Genomic DNA, 23297 nt, shown 5'->3' with positions numbered 1-23297 from the left:
GTTGAGTAGTTTGCTCGTGTTAGATGATCTGGGGGCTTTGTAGTGCCCCCGCCAAGACGAGCCAAGCGAAGCGCAAGGGCACTACCTACCTTTTCTCGAAGCGATTCGTCGTTTTTTTGAACCCTTATAACTTGGGTAAAAGATAAATAAACAAAATTCTCGGGATATGATGTTCATAGAAGACTTATTAAACATTGAAAGTTTCAATTACTGTCATATGTCTCTTATACTTTAGATATCATTGATATCTATAAACATCTCGATTTCGTCACTGACTTACTCACTGATGACCATCAAAACTCCTTGTAAGCTGAAATTCGGTATGTAAGTACTATTACTAATTAGAACACAGACAACAAAAATATTCTGAAACTTGAAACTTTTACCCCCACCCCTGAAACCTTTCTTTACATTGAAACATACATTAAATCTTTTTCCTACTCCTCTACTGTTATCTGTCATTTATGCATTCATTAACACGAATATAAGAACATACATAAAAGATTTCAAGAAAAGTCTATATTGTCTATTCCTCATAAAAGCTCTTGTGCTTTTATAAGCTATAATGTTACTGCGATTATAATGGCTACCAACCTAACAAAACCAAAACGAATACAGTTTTAAACTAAGTGCATTGCTGCCAACATACAAAATATTCATTTGGTTGCATAGTAAAAATAATTACTTCATAAGTCAGAAACACGCATGTGACACCCGTAATATAGCAACACCCATAGACTACGAAGACCGCTTAGCGTTGCTTGTTAGTCTCCGTAGGCTACGGTGGCCAAAATTGAGAAAAAACTGTCAAAAAAATTAATTTAGCAAGTAGCAAGTACCAGGGCCTCATGAGTTACGAGGAGGTGTCGCGGACCGGCCGGCCGCGGCCCGGCGCGGGCCGGGCGCGGAACAAGGTATGCTCGCGCGTCCTGGCTATATACTTTTGCTGTAATTTGTTTACCTAAATTAAGATTTATTTTTGTTGACTCGTAGGAAAAATATTGTATGCAACGTTGTATAAGTAGGTCAAAAAATTCTCGTGGCGTCTTCCTTTACAATGTTCGCCTACGCCTTCGGCTCCGGCTCACATTGTAACTCACGCCACTCGCCTTTTTTGACCCTTCTTATACAACTGTTGCATAAAATACTATTATATCTGAGGTACAATAAATAATATGTACTTACTTTCTGTAATATGAAAGTTTGTATGAGACTTCCGCAAATTTTGATGCTACAGGTCTGAACATTTATATAGGGACTCCTTGTTACATAATAAAATACGTATTTCAGGATTTTAGTAAATCACCTCCTCTCAAGGCGGCAGTACCTACTGATTTTTTTTTAATAAAACAAGTGTAAACAGGTTATGAAGAGCAAAAGGAATCAACCCATATACCATTTTTTAATCCGGTCAGTATCCTAAGCTACAGGGTGTACTGAATCATCAGTACTTTAACCCATAACCCTACTTTCTGGTAAAGTTGCAGTCGAGTAAAATGTTGATATTGGGGTAGGTCATGTACAAACGTATCGACAAAAGTGGAATTCAGATTTCTCCGAATTTCCTATTAAGAGTATGTCACCTAGTAGTGTATAACCGCTAAACCTAGATTGAGCAAGTATTTTCACCCCATTTCATTCAGCGATAAGACCGCCTGTTGTTACCTCTATCAAATTGTCTTTGTTTGTTTCTGTACATGTATTGTCAACTATGTGAGGTGTTCAATAAAGATTATTGTATTGTATTGTTTTTTTATAACAAGATATTATGTATTTATTCCGCAAAGATATCTGGAACTTCGTGTATAATTTAATAAGCTTAAATTTTTTCAAGTAAAACCTGAATTACTCCAGGATGGTACACATTTTCCAAGATGGCTGCGATTCCTCGAGGTCCCCAAATATCAAATGGTGTGGACATGAAAAAGGGGCCTTCAATTTACATACATACCAAATTTCAAGACTGTTCCAGAGATTTCGAGGTTTGTGCTATTCCGATTGTGCTATATCCTAATACGTGTTGTTTATTTTCATTCTAAACAGACAACAAAATAAAAATAAAATATGAAAACAATAGTGGCATAAATGTCTTGTGGGCAGGCTCACGGGCAAATAAAATAAGGTTCTTATCGTCTAATTAATACGTCTTACAATGACGTAAATAATGCCAAATAATCAAAGCAAGATTAAACGACTAAAATATCAGTTCACTGATAGGAGAGCCTACCTATAAATGCCCATTAATCTCCACTCGACCGCAATACTGTCAAGGAACCCACCAGAACCATGCGCGCTTTGATTCTGCTCGCCCTTTTGGGCTTCACTGTTGGTAAGATTTATATTTAGTTTTTTTAAAACGTTACTCGCCAACTGAATTTTTAAATTCTGGGATTTTTATGTCGACGATGTTTAATTATCACGCCCTCTCCGTGAGTGTACCCAATATACCTATTACTGACTTGCAATTTGGGGTAACTATGCCTGTATTACCCACTTATTTGAACCATGTCTGTACTGCTAGTATGGCATTTTTTAAATAGCTTGGTTACGGTAACAAATGTCATATTAATTCAATTTTGCGAGATTTTGCGTTTTGAGATTATAAATTGTATGGAGATGACATCTGTCACCGTACCCAAAGTATTTAAAAAATACTATTAATAAATATGTGAGTATACATTATAAACATGTTTTCAGCCGTCCCTAGGAACCCACAACGCATTGTGGGGGGCACTCCTACAACCGTGGAGAATTACCCGTACATGAGCAACATGCAATACGGGTGGTGGGGCGTCTGGTGGAGTCAGGCTTGCGGTGGCTCCCTCATCAACTCACAGTCCGTCCTTTCGGCGGCGCATTGCTACTTGTAAGTTGTATCTAAGTTGTAATTTCGTGTTTAGAACACCCGGAGAAGAGGGCGTAATTCTTAAAAAAACTAAAGGCAAGAACAGTCGTTTTGAGCAAAAATTACTTAAAAGAATAAACGAACAGATCCCGAGTATAAGTAACTAGCGATCAGCGGGCATTCGGCTAAAAACTAGGACTTCCTTTTTTACGATCTAAGTTCACAGTTAGGTACATATTTACGCGAGTGGACACTCAACACTGTTCACCTTGCCACTCGCACAAATTCTGTGTGGTAGAATCCTATAGATGGGCTATACGCGTGCGCCCGTGAGGGATAGAACATACGCAATGCGACAAAATTAAAAACACGTTTTAATATTCCTGACAACATACCAAAAGCAACCTACGTCATTTGGTCGGTATATTTGACACCCACCATAAACCATACTAAAATTTACGGTAGGGAATAAAAAATGAGACTGACAGGGACAAACAATAATAACGCTTTCTCTGCTACTCCTACTGAAAGATTTCCATAAGAGCATCTCGTTCGGTCATCTGCCTGCTCTAACATATCATCTCTATACTATTGTACCTCTATGTAATGCAATTATTTGTATATTGTAGCGGTGACCGTGCTTCCGATTGGCGAGTTCGCCTCGGCACGTCGCAGGCGTCGAGCGGCGGCACCGAGCACCAAGTGTCCCAGCTGATCTTGCACGCTGGCTACAGCGACAGAACCCTGGATAATGACATCGCTATTGTCCGCCTCGCCACCGCCGCCGTATTCAGCAACAGTGTGGCTCCCGTCAGCATCGCTGGCGCTAACTACAACCTCGCTGATGGCACTCAAGTCACTACCATCGGATGGGGCACTCTCTCCGTAAGTTAATCTTGCATACAGTCAGCGTCAAATACTTTGTAGCAACCAAAGTAGCCAATTAGTTCGGTACACCATATATTTAGTATGGTGTACCGAACTATTTGGCCACTTTGACTGCTACAGAGTATTTGACGCTGACTGTACATTTATCTATTCTATGTGTGGAAAGCGTCAACTTTCGGCACGCTGCGCTAAACAAAGTTGCAGCTTTCCGGCTCCTTCGAACAAGCACACCTTGGCCAGTAAATAAGAAAAAAGCCATAGATTTGCCTTGACCGACGATTCCTGTGTCTTACTTTATATCATTTCTTACTTTGCTGTCCTTGGTATGTAATATACTATATTCGATCGAATTGATAGCCGAACTAAGTGGGTGTTCAACGGTAAGTAAGCCGGTAGGCCTCCCTACCAAAAGTGTCCGGCTACCGTGTAAATGTAATAAATGCTTATGAAATTGAGTATGACCAGATGAGGTTGACAATCAAATCAAAGAGCATATAATCACTACGTGAATCAAATGGCCAGTTTGATTTCTGATCAATTTGCAATCTTATTATCTCGTCTGGATGAGCCTTTAACACTTTCGACGCAAACGACGGATTAATCCGTCACAGACCACAGGAGGCCTACCGCGAAAACCGAAATTCGCAAATTGCGGGGATCTTTCTCTTTTACTCTTCGTAAGACGTAATTAGAGTGACAGAGAAAAATGCCCGCAATTATCAAATTTCGATTTTCCCGGTAGCCGCTCAGAGCAATATAGGGACCGTGCGCGTTGGAGGGTCTGCCATCTTGTGGCCTGAATCGGAACCATAAATATGCACATTTACACGTCATGTGTTTTCTTGTGCATAGTAGTTCTGCCATCTTGTGGGCTACATCGGAACAATAAACATCACATTTACGCCTCGCGCCAAAAATCTGACGGCTCCTGTGCTGCCTCCAACAGTTCATGCACGCTCCCTATACAGTTCACCGAAGTGTCAAAACTAAGATTGAACTTTATGCATAATGCACTTAGGTTGGCACGAATTGAACCGTCCGTTACGGTTTACGGTTCAATTGTTCCTGAGTCATGACTGTTTTCTATGTACTTATTTAAGTATTTATATATTATATACACCGTGTTTTTTTTGATTTGCGTTAATTTCGAGGGTGCATTCCTGAGCTTAAATTAAGAAACTTTCTCAAAGATACCGATATTCTAACTAACTCCATTTCGGAGATAATCAATCATAAATTTTTATATTATAAGGCCCTTACGAGCGTGTACACTTGCTTTAGGACCTGTTTACTTATTAGTTAGTGTTTAGTGCGAGTTCATACATTTGCTACTAAACGTACGTACTATCTCGGACGATCGATGTTAGAAATGACATTGATATGTCACAGTTTTCAATTGTTTGGTTGAGTTAAATGTAATGCCCGTGTTACAACAACGCTATATGCAACATTTAGTTACTTTTTATAAAAATAAAAAAAGTAAAAAAAAAAACAAAAAAATTTTTTTTTTTGAAAATTAACTATGCCATTTAGTTTCCTTAAACGTACTTACCGAAACCCCGGAGTTAACGCAATTCAATAAAAACACGGTGTATATCGTTATCTAATTACCTACAACACAAGCCTTGAGCTTACTGTGGGACATAGTCAATTTGTGTAATAATGTCTTTATAATAGGGAGTATTACTGAAATGTTCAGCCGCTAGAGTGCAGCACTAGCACCTTTCATAAACCATAGAGTAACTTATACATACTGTGCCTTAAACTGTTTTGACAAGTTTTTACAGATAATCAAATATGACATTGATGCACCCAGACGGTTTGTTTACAAAGGGCCTACCGGGAAAAGTGAAAATCGAAATTTAGTTATCTGCTTCTTCATCGCTCGAATATGCAAGAGTGGTAGAGAGGTTAGATAACAAAATTTCGATTTTCTTGTTTCGCGGTAGATCCTCCGATTGTGATGGATTGTTGTAGTGGCGCCCCCTACGCAGAGTTTCGCGTAATATTCCCCATATTTATTTATTTGTTTATTATTTAAAAACTCTAGCCTAGACTTAGAGCATTTAACCAATAATCGAAATACGTGTTATTCCATTTCCACCTCTCTATTTGATTTACAATGTATGATTAAACTGTTCACTTTTCGCAGAGCGGCGGCAGCGCCCCTGAGCAGCTCCAGCACGTAGACATCAACGTCATCAACATGGACTTCTGCAAAGAAAGATACGCGTATCTGAAGTCTCTGCCCGGCTTTGGAAGTTGGCCCGATGTAACTGACAACATGCTGTGCGCCGGCATCCAGAACGTCGGCGGCAAGGACGCCTGCCAGGGCGACTCCGGCGGTCCCCTCGTCCACAAAGGCGCCAGCGACGTGCTCATCGGTGCCGTGTCCTGGGGCTACGGGTGCGCCCACCCTGACTATCCCGGCGTCAACGCTCGCGTCAGCAGATACACCGACTGGATCGTTGCCAACGCCTAAAAATGTGACACGTATAATAAACCCTAGTTTATAATGAAGGGAACGTCGTTTTACTTAAGTACAATCTGAGGCCAATGATATTATATAAATCTAGGTAGGTTATACTCATACCTAAGGAGCACAAATAATACTTCCATATTTATGTCTGTACCTACAAAGAAATTGTTATTTTTGTCATATTCGTAGTTAAACATAAGCTTGTCTCTATCTCTTTTGCTGTACACAATAGGGTTATTTCGAAACGCTTGTATCACGTTCTATATTAACTAAAAGTTGCCCAGTTAACTAAAATTCAACTTTCATACTTAAAACGGCTTTAAATATGTTAATTTAACAAAATATATTTTGACAGATGCTTTCGCGCCCAACACGCTCTTTGAAAATTGTGTGACGTCACAGTTTACGGTTTGACACATAACTACATACACACGTAGAAGATACGAACTGTCAAGTGACATTTGTCATTTGTTGTTTATCGCCTAACTGTCAACAGTGTCAATCCGATAGTTGTGACGTCATCAGAATCTTCAATGACGTTTCGAGTTTGGTCACGTGACGTGTGCCAAAAGGTATTTTAAATTCAATATTTACAAAAATATGGTCATTACAGGTCCCCTAAAAGTAGTTTAACATGTTCTTATAATCCAAAAGAATTTATTGGGATACAATTCGACCCTGGGATTTGTAGATGGAAACAACCCTATTCTCGCTTGTCTTAGGCGCGACTAAAGGCAACTTGTACGATTCGTACAGGGTAAGCGCTTCAATTTTGGAAGGCATATAACCTACCTTGAGTTATAATATCATTGGCTAAGGCCCCCATTTCTATGTAGGAATAATAGGAACAGTCAGTCATTTTGGCGGGAAATTCAAAAAATCTAGGGCTGGTCACACTTTGTGTAGTACGAATATAGTTTTGATACTAGAAAATATTTTTGATTTTCTGTGCACACGTAAGGTACCTAAGGAAATAAGTTAATATACGTTGACATGCACTCAAAGTCAGCTCACGTAATTTCTACATCTATGTAAAGTACAAAGTTGATGTCTATATATGACACATGTTTCGCCAAGATATTTTTATATCAATTTATTACTGACCAATCATTCCACAGATTTCTTCTAAATATTAGTTTTCAGTAACTCGTTGCATTCCAATGTTTTGATTTTATTGATATTTTCCGTTTCTTTACACACGTCGTGTCCTATTCATTAGATTCAGGTATTAATAAATTCACGTACTTAATCAAAGTTATAGGCAAATGTTAGAACTAGTACTTAAAGTATCAAAATATTAATAGAGCACCAGCCTACTAAATTGTTTACGACTTGTGAACAAAGCAGTTTTTCGTTATAGAACGCTTCACGCGGATTTCGCACATTATCGGAATTATATTTATGAGTTTAAATAATAATTTCCGGACCCCACTCGTATATAGTAGTTATTAATATTATTTAAAATAAACCCTTTATAAACCGCGAACAACATGAATGAATGACATAAATTGACAACAGGCTTTTAGCTTTTTTTTAAATCATAGACAATTGGTGATACCACATGGAAATATCTGTCAACAATATTTGGCTAGCCAGACTCTAACATCTGCAATAACGCTGCGAATAGTATGAACACGGACATAGACCAAACCCCAAATTTCCCCAAACTATTTCGAACGAAAGCACTTCACACACCTTACTTAATTCAGAGAGTATTGCGAAAACCGAAATTCGCAAATTGCGGGGATCTTTCTTTATTAACTCATGTCTCATAATCGTGATCATCAACCACTCGCGTTGTAGCATTCAACCGAGGCACACCAAAGGAATGTTCGGTCGGAATTATATGAACTGGCCTATCTTTACTTTTGAAAACTTTGCTATTTTGTGGTTGCAGTGTTTAAAGAGATGAGTTGAGTCTGGCTAGCCAAATATTGTTGACAGATTTTTCCTTGTTGTATCACCAATTGTCTATGATTTAAAAAAACCTGAAGGCTGTTGTCAATTTATGTCATTCATTCAAATTGTTCGCGGTTTATAAGGGGTTTATTTTAAATAATATTAAAAATGACTATACCGAGTGGGGTCCGCAAACTATTATTTAAGCTCGTAAATAATTACGACCATGTGCGAAGTTGACGTGAAGCGTTGTATAACGAAAAACTGCTATGTTTACAAGTCGTAATACTTTAAGTATAGTACATACCCCTATAATGGAACAGGAACCGGTAATGGGACATAAAACCACAAATTTTGTAAAATAAGTAACTAAAACTAGTTTATAAGTGCGTGCAACCTTTTACCATAAACAAGAGTCATAGAACATCTTAAGTTTGATGTTTCATTAAATTTGCTTTTTTCTTAAGAAATTGGCGCCAAGCCAAAAGTTGTCGAGGAACTGAAAAAATAATCAATAAGAATTCTTAACAACTCCGCTAAGAGAGGTGAGTACGTATTTTAAATTATAATAATATATTAACTTCGTGTAAATTAGAATGGGTTTTGTTAATTGCATTTACCATGAGATAAGGTATATAACACATTATGTTGTTACTCCAGAGATGTAAAAAAAAATGCCCAATCCCATTATAGGAGTTGTAAAACGGCATACCTCCTATGATTGAACAATCTTATACAATGATGCTTGCCATGCCGTAATTTCATGTTTACATAAAACACATAAAATACATAAGTAAAACGAAGTTAAAAACATGTCAAAAAACAACGATTATTATTATTACGATTATTGCATGTCAACGATTTTAAAATTTCACGTTTTGTGGCAGTATGGTATGATAGTCAGTAGCATTACTGCAGCAGTATTGCTAAATAAAAAATTGGTAGGCCGTGTCAGGGAAACGCCTTGTAGACAGTCCAAAGGCAGAGAATGGAGCTCGGTCATGAACTAATGCTCATACCTATGTGTTATAAAGCGAGAAGTGAGGCAGAAAGCCGAGCTTCTCCTAGGACAGAAGATCCGGAGCGTCAAATCTCGATGGCTTCCCGACCGAGCTGCAGGAAAGCAGAGCTTGGAATCTAACCCGCAGAGTGAGCGAGGCCAACGGCTTAGCTCCGCAAAGATGGAGCCGGCAGTACGGATGTGTGGAGATTCCTGCGAGTCTGTAGCCGAGCTGGAGAAGAGCATTAACTTGGAATTAAACCAATGGCCAAAAATGGCCAAATGGCAATTAAGCAAGACCAAAAGTATAGCTTGGCTTAATATTTAAGTAAGACCTATAACTTTCCTGGAGCGCATTTATGCGTGGCCAAAGGCCGAGTTACAGACAAAAACCAATGACCAAGTGTTTTAAAACGCAAGGCCGAAGGCAGAGCTCCACGAAGGACCGAAGGATTTCCATGTGAGGCCAAAGGTCGAGCTACGAGAGATCAGAGCTTGTAATTGGACAAACGGCGGAAGGCCCAACCGTCCGATCGAGGAACGTTTCCATGCGAGACCAAACTGCAGGAGAGCATGGCCTGGACATTAATCAATATGATCTCGATTCTCTTGCTACTCAACCTTTGACATCGCTTGAAAGAGTGACTTGCTTGGATGTTTTGGGCCTTCATTCGTATGCAGTTTTTTTTTAATTTCATATTTGGGGACATATGATCACTGCTGTGCAATAAATTGGCATTTGGCCTCGGGCGGCACATTTCGGGCTTTAGGCCTGACGTGCAGCACGCTCTTCAGCCACCTTAAAGCTCATTCTTTTGTTAGTGTCCGAGCTCTGCTGTCCTGCATATCGCCCTGCGGCCTTTCGATTCATTACTAAACAATAAACCATTGTCATTTTCGAATTCAACCCTCCTGTAGCTCTGCCTAGGGCCTCGCACCATGGTGGTGTGGTGGCCCGGGTTCTCGAGGGCTGGAATCTCCCTCTCACTGTCCGATTTTGGCATGCCAGTTTTTAATATCAGACATGTAAAAGAATATGGCACCTCCTCCCTCTAACTTTTGAACCCCCTAGGTTCAAAAAAATAAAAATAAATAAAACGAAAGCTTAATAAATACTTTCAAAGAAAACTATAGCGAACATAATCGGTCCAGCCGTTTTTGAGTAAATGCAAAAAGTCTTCTTTTTGTTCTTAGTAAAAATACGTACAAAGCGCTGCGAAAGTATACTTTTGCTTGTAATGTAGGTACATTATACTTACTAACAGCGGCGGCGTTTGGGGGTGACGAACGGGGCAACCGCCCGGGGCCTCGCGCTTGCGGGGGCCTTGCGCAACAAGCTGAGTAATTTTTTTACGTGAAACATGAGTAGAGTCAAAGTCGATGCAGAAGTTATTAAAGACGGACGTTTCAACATCTGTAAAAAGACGTAAGAGTCAGAGATTGTCACGGCACGATCTCTTATTATATTTTTGCAGTCATTTTTAACAATGAAAATTACTGCTTTTATACCTGATGGAGGACACGCGTTAAATTAGTGTGTTGGTTAAAGAACATTAAATTGAGCAGAAAATTATCTGTCACGTGGTAGGTATATACAACTATCTTCGTCTGTAGCATCTTTGCACCCGAGGATATCTTAAGAACTATAATTAATAAGCCACTTATCAAATTTTAAGCTGATTAGTATTTGATAAGGGGTGCATTTGGGTATATAAATAGTAATTTTCATTTCACTTCACGGCAAATGGGCAGGTATCCAACCAGAAGCATGCGTGCTTTGGTCTTCTTCGCCCTTTTCGGGCTGGCCGCAGGTAAGCTGTCGATTTTTTCATACCGTCTTTCTATTTAATGTGTCACAGCCATTTTACTTATTTAGGTACCTTCAGTACCATTTTGTAACCAGCTACATAATAAACAATAACCAAATAAACATTTGTATTTTTTTTGTATCTTTATTTTAATTAGTTACTATCTTGAATGGTTTACCTACTCGTCTTTTTTGTAAGTATAAAATCTGCGCCTTTTTCCTTGTCCCTAACGGAAGTGAAAATCAAATTATTGTTAACGCCTTAAGAGTCCGTCTAAGCTAACTCTTGACCGACTTTGACAGAACAAAGTGAAGCTGTGTCATTATAATCGTAATACTTTCATAGAATATTACTGAATTTCATAGCATATTATTACATTTTGCCATTGCATGTCCGTGCAAAGTTAGCTTGGTCCGGCTTTGATGTGTAAAATGTTACAAAAGTAAGTGAAGAATGGTAATGGTTGTTGATATCTACAATATATTTTTCTATATTTAGCTAGTTAAGAACAGGCTACTCGAATGTTTTTTTCATTGCATGGCTTTGTGTTTAAATTTGGTCACGGAAAAATAATAAGAAATATGTAGTAAAAGTACTAAGTAAATAATAAAAATAGGTATGCTTCCTATCCATTGTACTATACGATATCGGTACCTATACGAGCTCTTGTCTGATGCTGATGGAACTCAAATTGACTTATTTGTTTACAGCGGCCCAGAAGAACCCGCAACGTATTGTGGGGGGCACTCCCACCACAGTAGATAACTACCCATACATGAGCAACATGCAGTACTTGCTGTGGGGCATATTCTGGGAGCAGTGGTGCGGGGGCTCGCTCATCAACTCCCGGTCCGTCCTGTCGGCGGCGCATTGCTACGAGTAAGTTCATTTACCGGTTTGCAATTAACAGACATCACACCGCCTAAAACCATCAGAATGTTTGGGGCACGTAATCAAAATGGCAAAATCTAGACAGATTCGTCCTTCTATCAGTATGTCACAGCCATATTACTCTTAGTGTTATTTCACACGTCAAACTTCTATTCTATAGTTTAAATAACACTTGCACTGCGTGTGATGTCAAAATCGATGCAGACTTATCTTCGTCTCACTCTATATTGTATGCCGCTACTTAATTTAGAAGTACCAGCCAATACAAGAAGATAACTCAAAATTTGCATCAAATTACTTTGCCATCCTTGTGGATAAATTGGCCTCTCATTTTATCCCTTGGTTAACAATCTACTATTGTGATCCAATTATCAATTGACGGTTTTTGTGTAGAGGTGACCGTGCCAACCAGTGGCGAGTTCGCCTTGGCACCTCGCAGGCGTCGAGCGGTGGCACCGAGCACCCAGTGGACGAGCTGATCTTGCACTCCGGCTACAACCGCAACACCCTAGACAATGACATCGCCATCATCCGCCTCGCTACCCCCGCCACTTTTAGCAACACCGTGGCAGTCGTGAGCATTGGCGGCGCCAACTACAACCTCCCTGATGGCACCCTAGTAACCACCATCGGATGGGGCGCCCTCGCCGTAAGTTAAACTACAGTCCACTTCCGCTTTCACGCATCAGTAAAAGTAGAAAAACCATGAGGGGGAGGGGGGCATACCGCTGAGCTTAGTGGGAAATGTACAATAAAACCTTGGCAGGGTAAACAGTCTATTGCTGGCCACCCTCCAATTACTGGCCACCTTATACTAAAATGGCTAAAATAAGAATTATATTTATTTACTTACACAATTCAAGTAACTAAATAACTATCGTTCTGATAATTAACTTAGATTGTGTGATTATTAAACAGAATCCCTTTTAGTATAAGGTGGCTAGTAATTGGAGGGTGGCCAGTAATAGGCGGTTTACCCTAAGTAACTTTATTTGATTTACCACGACTACCATGAGGTTGTTTCGTCGTCGTTTTTAGGGTTCCGTGGTCAACTAGGAGCCCTTATAGTTTCGCCATGTCAGTCTGTCAGTCCGATCGCGGCTTTTGAAAAATTGTTTTCGCTTTAACCTAATGGTGTGGGGTATCGTTGGATAGGTCTTTTAAAATGAATAAGGGTCTCCAAAAACCCAAAAACCATTTTTGATAAAGTGCATATTTTCGTAAGAAGAAAAATATGTGTTATGTTTGTCATCAATTTAAAATGTCTTTTTTCTCGCAGAGCGGCGGCAGCTACCCTGAACAGCTCCAACACGTAGACATCAATATTATCAACCAAGACTTCTGCGCCGCCCAGTACGCCTGGCTGAAGACCCAGCCTGGCTTCCAGAACTGGCCTGATATCAACGACAACATGCTGTGCGCTGGCATCCAGCACATCGGCGGCAAGGATGCCTGCCAGGGCGACTCCGGTGGCCCCCTCGTCCACCCTGCTGAACCCACTGACGTGCTCGTCGGTATTGTGTCCTGGGGCTACGGGTGCGCCCATCCTGACTTCCCCGGTGTCAACGCTCGCGTCAGCAGATACACCGACTGGATTGTCGCCAACGCCTAAAAACCTAACACAAAATATAAACCATCGTTTTAAATTAACCATTATTTTACTTACCTACATCTTATCTTCAACATGCTAAAGGGCCAATGGCCAATAGGGTTGTTTCCATCTACAAATCTTAGGGCAGAATTGTATCCCAATAAATTCTTTTGGATTATAAGAATATGTTAAACTACTTTTAGGGGACCTGTAATGACCATATTTTTGTAAATATTGAATTTAAAATATCTTTTGGCACGCGTCACGTGACCAAACTCGAAACGTCATTGAAGATTCTGATGACGTCACAACTCTCGGATTGACACTGTTGACAGTTAGAATTTGTATTATATATATTGGCGAAAAAGACTATAATGTGACATCTAATTATACTCAGCTAATTGTATTTATAAGAGAAGAACTTAAAAAAGTACAGCATACCAACGTTATAATATGTCTCCCTACTTTTAAACTTAGTCACAAGGCAGCTTTATATAACAAAAGGGTAGAATACTTTAATTATCAATTGTACTTAGACAATACACAATACGAATATGCTTACATTCTGGATTCTAACAAAAATCTCTCATACACAAACTACATGTTTTCACGAGGCGTAGGTACGATCAATAGGAGAGGGCTTAACACAATATTTAAGAATGTCTTTGATCTCATACATGTAATAAGTGATTCATATTCATCATCATCATGCTGCAATAAAATAAGTGACAAGTCTGCATTCAATATGACCCAACCCACGCAGCATTCCTTTCGATGCAAACTCTTCATTTAATATCATGCATCAAAACATTGCAGGCGCTCTAGGAAAACTAGACGTCATTGAGCTGTCACTGCAAACCTTAGCTAATAATAATAATCACATAAGTGCGTTATGTCTCTCTGAACATTTTGTACAATTAAAAAATGAGTGTAATTTGATACTAAATGGTTTCAAAATGGCAGCTTGTTATTGCCGTAAAAAGACAAGTAGAGGCGGGACGTGTATTTTACTTCGGGAAGATATAGAATTCAACCCTTTACTATGGATTAAAGATATATGTGTTGAAAAGATTTTTGAGTGTTGTGGTGTTAATATACCGTCACATAATATTGCAATTATATGTATCTATCGAATACCAGGCGCAGATTTAATAGTTATTTGTACAACAAGAGAGCAAAGTTTGATATTTCTTCGAGGGCTTGTTTTGAGTCCCGTGCAAGCGAAAGATTCTATAATAGATTCACGAGCGTAGCGAGTGAATCTAATTTAGAATCTTGAGCGTAGTAAGGGACTCAAAAGCGCACGAGATGTAAATAACTTTGATCTCGTGTAGTACACAAAATTTTTCACGTCAGTCAGCCATCAAAAAATACAACCTGAAAAAATTTAATCCGTCTTCATCACTATTTCACTCATGTTTTCTGAAGGTATTGTAACAATTAATTTTAATTACCGCAATAAAACAAAACGAAAGAAATTTCAATAAAATGAAACGAAAATAATGAATTAACGAACATCAATTGACAGTTCAATCGTCAACTTTTTTTGTTAAAAAAAACTTTGTAAAATACGGTCCGAATTGCGGATACTACTATTTGTCAACTATAGTAAAGATCGTTAAAAGTCGTTAAGTAGAATTATTTACTGCGTAATAATTGCGTAAATTTGTATAAGTACATTGTTTTGATTGTATAAAAAAATACGTAAAATATGGTATTTTTATTAAATTTTAAACTTTTATTTCATTAATTAATTATTACGAATGAAGACTCGTAGGGTGTTTTGGAACGATGCGGTCTGACTTATTTCGAGGGTCTATTATAAACCGTCAATATATCGTTGAATTACGTATGCACTTTTTTCTCTTTCTTTTTGCTAATGACGTGAAAGGGACAAAGACAATAGAATCCAAATACTTCGAACTTGTATTAGGCCCCGCACGTTGAAATGACATTCGAATATGAAGGTCACTTGAATGTTATTTTGTCTCACTTAGTGAGCAAAATGCGATTTTGCTCACTGTTTTTAAACAGCAAATTACCCTTGTTCCAGTTGCTGACGTGAAAATGTTTTTTTTGATAAACTTCAAAACTTATTACACACTCTTACAAAATCGCAAAAACATTCTAGACGTATAATTATATGCGGTGACTTCAATATAGATTGCTTAAATACCAATACTATTAATACAGACTTTGAGCGAATATTGCAAAACTATAATTTCAAATTACAAATTAATGAACCAACACGCGTCACCAGTACCTCTAACACATGTATCGACAATATTGCTACTAACTTTAAAGCTACAGTTAAATGTAATGTGCACAACTTGTGCCTCTCAGACCACAAAGCACAAACAATATCAGTCCCAGTCAAGTGTCTTGACTCTGTGAAATACTGGTACGAATGGAAAAGAGACTTCAATATAGAACATCGTAAAAAGTTCCAGCATGCTATACAAAGCTTATCATTTTCCGATATTATGTTGTGCAGTAATACGAACAATGCCTTCAACGATTTCCATGACATAGTTAGTTTATTTTTTAATCTATGCTTTCCTTTTAAAAAAGTGCGAATTACTACAATTTGTAAACCAAAGTGGATTACTGTAGGGTTAAAAAAAGCCATAAAGACAAAACGAAAGCTATATTTTAAATGCATTCATTCTTCTGAAGACATTCATAAAACAAACTATAAGAAATACTCCGCTCTGTTAAAAAAATGCATTCAGAAGTCACACAGGTTACAGAACCACAATTATATATATAAGGCACATAATGTAGGGAAAGCAACGTGGTCAATTATAAACCGTCACATAGGAAAACGTCATCCGAGCCATTTCACTGATAATATGGTTTTCGACAACCAAAAAATCACAGATGCAAAAGAAATGGCAAATAAACTAAATAATCAATTCACTACTGTTAGAAATGTAAGATAATTTATATCATTATTATATGGAAAACACCGTCTGTCATCAAACTATTTCTATTTTGATATTAGTTGTTAATATTTATATTGTCCGGGTTTGTAAACGTGCCCTAACTGACAGCCCAGCTGTCATGGGCGCGGCTGTCAAGAGAGATTCCCGCGCCAACGTGAGCGTCGGTCGTCGGACTTAATATTATCATGTACTTAATTCACAAATAAATCAATTACTCAAGACCTAGTGCGTTTTATATCTATCATTTCAGAAGTGAGATCTTAAATATTCATGCTCACAAAGTATTTCAGTTAAATAAGTTGATTCTCGTACGAAATCGTAATGTTGGAAGTAGCATTATTACGCTTATAATGGGCACGTACCTACTTTGGAAAATGCACTAAGTTTTGGGTCGCGAAGTGTTTCAATGTGTTGTTCAAAACCTATTTAACAAACGTGTGAATTGTTATAAATCATATATGAATTCGGAGAAGTACAATATTATCACCTACCGGTCATTGACCTGCCGGTAAGCTACTACGTGAACGAGGCGAGGCAAACAAATTCGATCACAACTCATGATGTTGGTCTACAATACAGGAGAGTGGTTTGTTTATGATAGCAAAACAGGTAATAAATACTATGAGATATTTATTATATTTAGGACTGAGAATTAATTTGAATATGTAGTGAATGTTCACTTAAAATGTGCGAAGCGTAATAGAGATTGCGCATGGTTTAGTTTGTGCAGTTGAGAAAGTATATAAATAATCAAAATTGTATAACACGACATGTCAAGTCAGGAAACCAGGCTTGGCAGTTTCAAATTTGACATTCTTATTTGTGCTGTACAATAAATTTAATGTACTTGGCATCTTGTTGAAATGCTGAATTCAATATCAAATCATGATTAGAACAAGTAATGATATATATTGAGTTATTTTTTTAGTTACCATTAAGGTTATATAAGTGTAATATTCCTGAAGTTCCACCGGGGTCATATAAGGTTATTCAGCTTCAGGCCTATCAATTGGAAAGTATTGGTGTGTATTTCAAATTATATTTAAGGAATTTTCTTAATGGTAAGAAATGCATGATGAACTGCCCTTAAGTTTAAAGCAAAGTGTTTGATACCTACTGTGGCATAGTGATTTTGCTGGTGTACCTACCAACTGAAGCCTTCACCCTAGACTAGATTGAATATTGAACAGTAATTTTGTCATGATCCCATTTGAGTTTTAATTAATTCATTATCCAGTATTTCTTAGTGACAAAAGCAGTGATTTTATTACATTGTCATTTATTTAAATGACTGGTATTAAGGAAATAGTGTACCCCCCTGAAAGTACAATATAATTTAGGATGGAATAATCACCTGTGTAACTATACAAGCAAAATGAAAATGGCTGGTTGGTTCCAGAAGAAGATTAAAGACAAAACTGACCACTACCTGTTCAAATGAGTTTTACAAGCAGAAAGTAGGTTGAGATGTAGGTATAAGCGTTTTATTCATGCACTATGGTAATACAGTATATTAAGTATGGTGATTTACTGTTATCAAATAATTATTTTTGTGTTGTGTGTGTGTGTTCTTACATTATGTTCACAGATATCATTGTGATGGACAATTGGCCTATACAAGTAACACAGTCATTGTGCTGGCTGGTGAGTAATTGTGTAAAGTTCACACGGGATGAACTAAGGACAAAATTGACTGCTACACTTGAAAAGTTTAAAAATAAAATGTTTCAAATAGGTTTGACCAATGGAAAATAGTGATGAGAACTGAGAAGTATACCTAAGGGTTTTAGTCCCGTGCAATGGAACTAGGTAAGTGCTCAGTAGTCTGATTGTGACAAGCAATTTACAAACTATGGAGATCGTCTATTTAAATAGCTAACTATTTCTTTCTTGTAGTAGTTATATTTGCTTCAAAATAATATTCTGATTAAAGATCTATGTACAATTTTGTTAGCTATTACTATTATTGCACTAACGCACAAACCAGTATAACCTGACCTCAAGAAGGTTGGTTGCACCAAACCGTCTGTCACTGTTAAAGTGTTCGCAAAATTTATTGTATGGCTTCCCATACTCAAATTTTATTGTATGGCTTTCATAGGTCACTTATACTTATATTATATTACTACTGAGTGATGTTAGCCAGTCCATCAACTGTGGCTGGTGCAACTGGTACTTAGACTGGACAGTCAAATGGTTACTTGTTAAGCGATTGGAATGTCAACCAAGTCCCTGTACTGACTGGGTATTTTCGAAGCTTGCTCAGTAATCGTTTAATTTAAGTGACCAAAATTATTATTTTTAATTATTGAAATATGACTATTAAACTTAAAATAATATCGAGTAGCTTGCATTGATACTGAACAATTTAACAATAAAAATAATGAACAGCTAAATTAGAACAAGTTTCATAAAAGCATCAAATTAAGTTGCTGTATATGTGAGTATGTAGTTACATCCTAATGTAGGTACTTTCAGTCCTTAGTTTAATTCTTCAATTTATCTGTCTTCTGTTGTTAAATTACTGTTCTTAACCTCAACAATTGCACTCCAATTAAATATTTAGAAGGTAAGTTAGGAATACATGAATATATACATAAATAAAATATTTATTGTTGCCATTGGAGTTAATGGAACAGTTGGTGCAGAAAATATACTAATACTTCTCATCATTTGAGAATGAGGTACTTTTACAAACTCATTTTAAATTGATGTCCTACCCATCACCAGAAGTTTGGTTTTATTATAAGTTGTAAATGTTAACAAGTAGGCAAGTTCGTCTTCACTGAATATGTTGAAATCCTATCGACGACTTAAATACTTACTAAACTAGCCTATGGCCTAGCCTTATGAAGGTGCATAGAAATATATAGTTAGCATTCGCGCATAGTTTTTTTTGCGCAACGGAACCAGCGTTGTATTTACCTAGAACTATTTCAGTAATTTTACTTTTCATGATAAGTGATAACCGCCTCCTAATGCAGTTAGTTGTTGAAATAATTTTATTCATATTTATAGTTCTATAGTTTTTAGTAGCTATTATTTTTGTCAGTGGACAAAGTTCCAGTTGAAAAGTATATCGCAGTAGTGCAATGTTAAATACCAGTATTAAATATCTTTTCAGTATTAATCAAGACTAATTACCTATACATAAATGTTTTAAAATAAAATAAACTATTAATTCCACAAAACACGTGACCTAGTTTCAGTGGATCTTTATTGACAATAACAATATACATAATGGATATATACAGATGATTACTATAACTAGCTTATATCTAAAATAGGCCCTTGAGGCATTGTACCAAGGATGCTGGCAGCATTTCCTCGTTGTATCGCAATACTGATACGTTGTGCGAGGAAGCCGCCAGCTCTTCGGTCACCAGTTACGTCAACCAGACGTTTCGCGATTTCTCCAAAAAACTAGTTTCAGTTGTATATGTATACATAAATGATAGTGTGAATGATTCAGATTCGAATTAGTAAGGAATAACTAGTTTCATTTTTATGTTTTTGGTTATTAACAATAGGGAACTTTTGCATTTATTCTATATGATCTGTATCTTCCACATTATAATGATTTAACGATTACGCGTCACATAACTTGGATGGTGAAGATCCAGTCGATGCTGTGTACACAGATTACATCGACCATGATCTGCTATTACATAAACTTTTACCAGTAGTTACAGCATTGTGCCAAACTCCTCCTGCTACCTCTTTAAATCCGGCTGAATATATCTGATGTAATTTATATTATGAAAATCGCTCAGGACCATGCAGACTGTCCTGACCTGCTAGCGAACTTATGGTAATCAGTCCCCTCACGTCTATCCTCTCGCACCAAACGAACGTTCCATATTCCCTTCCTTCATACTAATTATAGGAAAAACTCATTTTTTTTCTGAGCTGTTAAGTCCTTTAATCAGCTTTGCAAATAGCATGATCACATCGATCTGTTCTGTGATACTGTTAACACAATTTCATCTTATATCTTTCTCTTTTGTTCTTCTCGTTCATTGTTTAAAAACTCAGACTCACTGTAAAGCAACATAATTGTAAGCATAATAGTTATTATTAATTTTGCAATTTCGCACGTCATATACTTTACGCAGTTTCTACATGTGAAATTTGCTTACTGTTTTTATTTTGAAACTTATTTTGTTACTTTAGCTGTGAGTTTTCAAAAACAAAAATAAATTTAAAATAACAACTAACATTGAAAATGAATACCGCATACAGTCAAGAGCTCATTTAGTTACCATTATACCTAATCTAGTTAAAAAAATAAATAAATAGATGCTTGTTATTTATACATAGATCGAAAATTATCGATCGAACAGATATATAAATATGTACTATAACTTAACATCACTTCCAATATGGAAAGTTTACCCAATTGCAAGCTAGATGGCGCTAGCGTCGAGTTAGATCGCGCAAGCGTTAGTCTTTCGCAATTTCATAGCATGTATTAGACATAAGTATGCAAATACCGTTCGCGAGATGCCGGTGGCAACGAGATAGATCACGCCAGCGTTTGTCTTTCATAGAATAGTTAAGTCCCAAGTTTGATTTTTGTTTATTTGATAGATTCGATAGGACGCGGTTTATGTTACCCGAAGATTCAGCTACTCTGCGTACTTTCTATCTAGAAATATGCGGAGAATATTTACTAACTGTATCGAAACGAGTGGTTTAGTTCGTGCTGAGGGTGTTTGCTCCTGCATACTCTTTATGAGTCGACAGTTTTACACACCAAACGGTCTGTAAAAGTAAAAATCCGCCAAGTTTAAAAAAACAAACTTAACTGTCTTACGCTGATTCGAACGCCCCATCGATCCCGCCACTTGCAGTACCTCTTTTAATATAATTTAATTCATAAATTTATTACAATATTATGTTTATAAGTCGCTGGAAACTTAAACCTGAAACACTGCCGCCGTATTATGGCTGACAGCATTTTTATAACGATTTGTATTTTAAGCTAGTTCTATAGTAGCATTTTAGACGTTTACATGGCTACTGTAATGCTTATTTGAGCACAAATTATATAATAACATTACAGTAGAACTATACTAGGATTATTATGGTCAAAGAAATTGTTAAGGGTACCAAATGCAAAAGGCATGGTCACTTGGAATCCAATTGCGAGATTTTAAAATAATCTAACTACTTACAGCAATTTTGACTTGAATTTGTGAAAGGATAAGCAAACAACAAAGATCTGATTACAGGCAACTTTTACAGTACGACGATTTGGCAAATGTTCAATCACTCCTAATGTATGTTTGGGTTATATTCCTTCTCTATATTCCAACTGTCACACACTCACACATGACATACAAATGCATACTTGGTCTCTCGCGGTACAGGCCTAGCTTAGTGCGGGGACCGCTGGAAACTCTGTTATGTAACCATGCTATGCACTCACCGATGTCACACCAATTCTGTACCGATTCATATACTGTTTTGTGTGCAATAAACTTATTTTTATCTTTATCAATACTCCTAGTGCTTAAATCCAAACTGGAGTTTTTGTATTATCATAGTAGACTATAATTACATATAGTGTTTTTATAGTACGTAATGGTTTTAAAGAGGTGGTCGTAAATATATCAATGTTAACTCAGCGGATAAGATGAAACTGTGGATAGGACTAGGCTCTAATTTTGAGCCTGGTACCGAAAATTCAAGTTGTTACTCGGAAATTACAGTTATTATCATACTATAATTACCTCATTATATACATGAAATTCATATTCGTGACGCAATGCACACGTGTCTCATTTTAATTGAAGTTCATGTTAATGCAATTCCAACCAAAGTCTAACCGATATATAAATACATATTTGTGTATATGTTAAATAAATAAAGTGTAAAATGTTTAATGCTTTACATGTTGGACCTGAGTGCGTCCGTCCGAGAGCCGCAACGACGTGGTTGGAGTCCGCTGCATCCAGTGTGTGTACGCGGTAGCTACCGATAGATAACTCACCACCACTTCACTGCGCCTAGTGGGGCTGAGGCTGAGGCTGCTACGTCCAGTGTGCGTACGCGGTATCGAAGATCATGTGAAACACTTGCTTGAGGCCGATACCCCCTGCGCGGGTACGCGGTAACAAGTGTGATAGATCGCCTGAGGCCGATAGCTCCCTGTGTGAGAACGCGGTAACAGGGATCACCAAATAAGCTTGCTTGAGGCCGAGAGCTCCCTGTGCGAGAACGCGGTAACAAGCAGCACCATTTAAGCTTGCATGAGACGGATGCTCCCTGTGCGAGTACGCCGTAACAAGCTCACCATACAGCCTGTGTCTGTACGCTTAACGCCCTTACATCCTGTGTGTGTACTGTGGTATATATAATAATAACTGTACGAATGTTTTTACACCCTGTGTGTGTGTACTTTGCTACAACTTATTAAACGCCCTTACATCCTGTGTGTGTATTGTGGTATAATATATAATGTCCGTACGAGTGTTTTTACACCCTGTATGTGTATTCTGGTATATAATGATAACCGTACGAATATTTTTACACCTGTGTACTTTGCTACAACATACCAAACGCTCTTACACTCTGTGTGTGTATCTTGATATATGTATGTGACGACCGGTCTGGCCTAGTAGGTAGTGAACCTATGCCTATGAAGCCGATGGTCCCGGGTTCGAATCCCGGTAAGGGCATTTATTTGTGTGATGAACACAGATATTTGTTTCTGAGTCATGGATGTTCTCTACGTATTGAGGTATTTGTAGATTAAATATACCTATCGTTTTCTGAATACCCACAAGACAAGCCTTCTTGAGCTTACTGTAGGGCTTAGTCTATTTGTGTGAGAATGACCCTATAATATTTATTCATTTATTTAATGATACAAATGGGTTACACCTGTGTGTGTACGTTGCCACAATCTAAAGATTACTGTTACATCCGGGCGGTGGGATTGTAAAT

The 23297-nt window shown here is 37.6% G+C and overlaps 1 protein-coding gene across 1 annotated transcript; it reads left to right on the top strand.

Moving 5' to 3' along the window:
- The first annotated feature begins 2198 nt into the window (after window positions 1-2198).
- LOC133515520 (transmembrane protease serine 9-like) lies at window positions 2199-13460 on the top strand. Its single transcript, XM_061848066.1, has 9 exons — window positions 2199-2329; window positions 2698-2866; window positions 3475-3730; window positions 5886-6212; window positions 9146-9396; window positions 10807-10922; window positions 11630-11798; window positions 12204-12459; window positions 13090-13460. Exons 1-9 carry the CDS (start codon window positions 2287-2289, stop codon window positions 13420-13422), a joined length of 1920 nt encoding a protein of 639 aa, XP_061704050.1. The 5' UTR covers window positions 2199-2286; the 3' UTR covers window positions 13423-13460.
- Window positions 13461-23297: the final 9837 nt, after the last annotated feature.

This window comes from Cydia pomonella, chromosome 2, assembly GCF_033807575.1.
Source record: "Cydia pomonella isolate Wapato2018A chromosome 2, ilCydPomo1, whole genome shotgun sequence".
In the NCBI taxonomy this organism is placed as follows: domain Eukaryota; kingdom Metazoa; phylum Arthropoda; class Insecta; order Lepidoptera; family Tortricidae; genus Cydia; species Cydia pomonella.
This window is presented reverse-complemented; position numbering and strand designations above follow the sequence as displayed.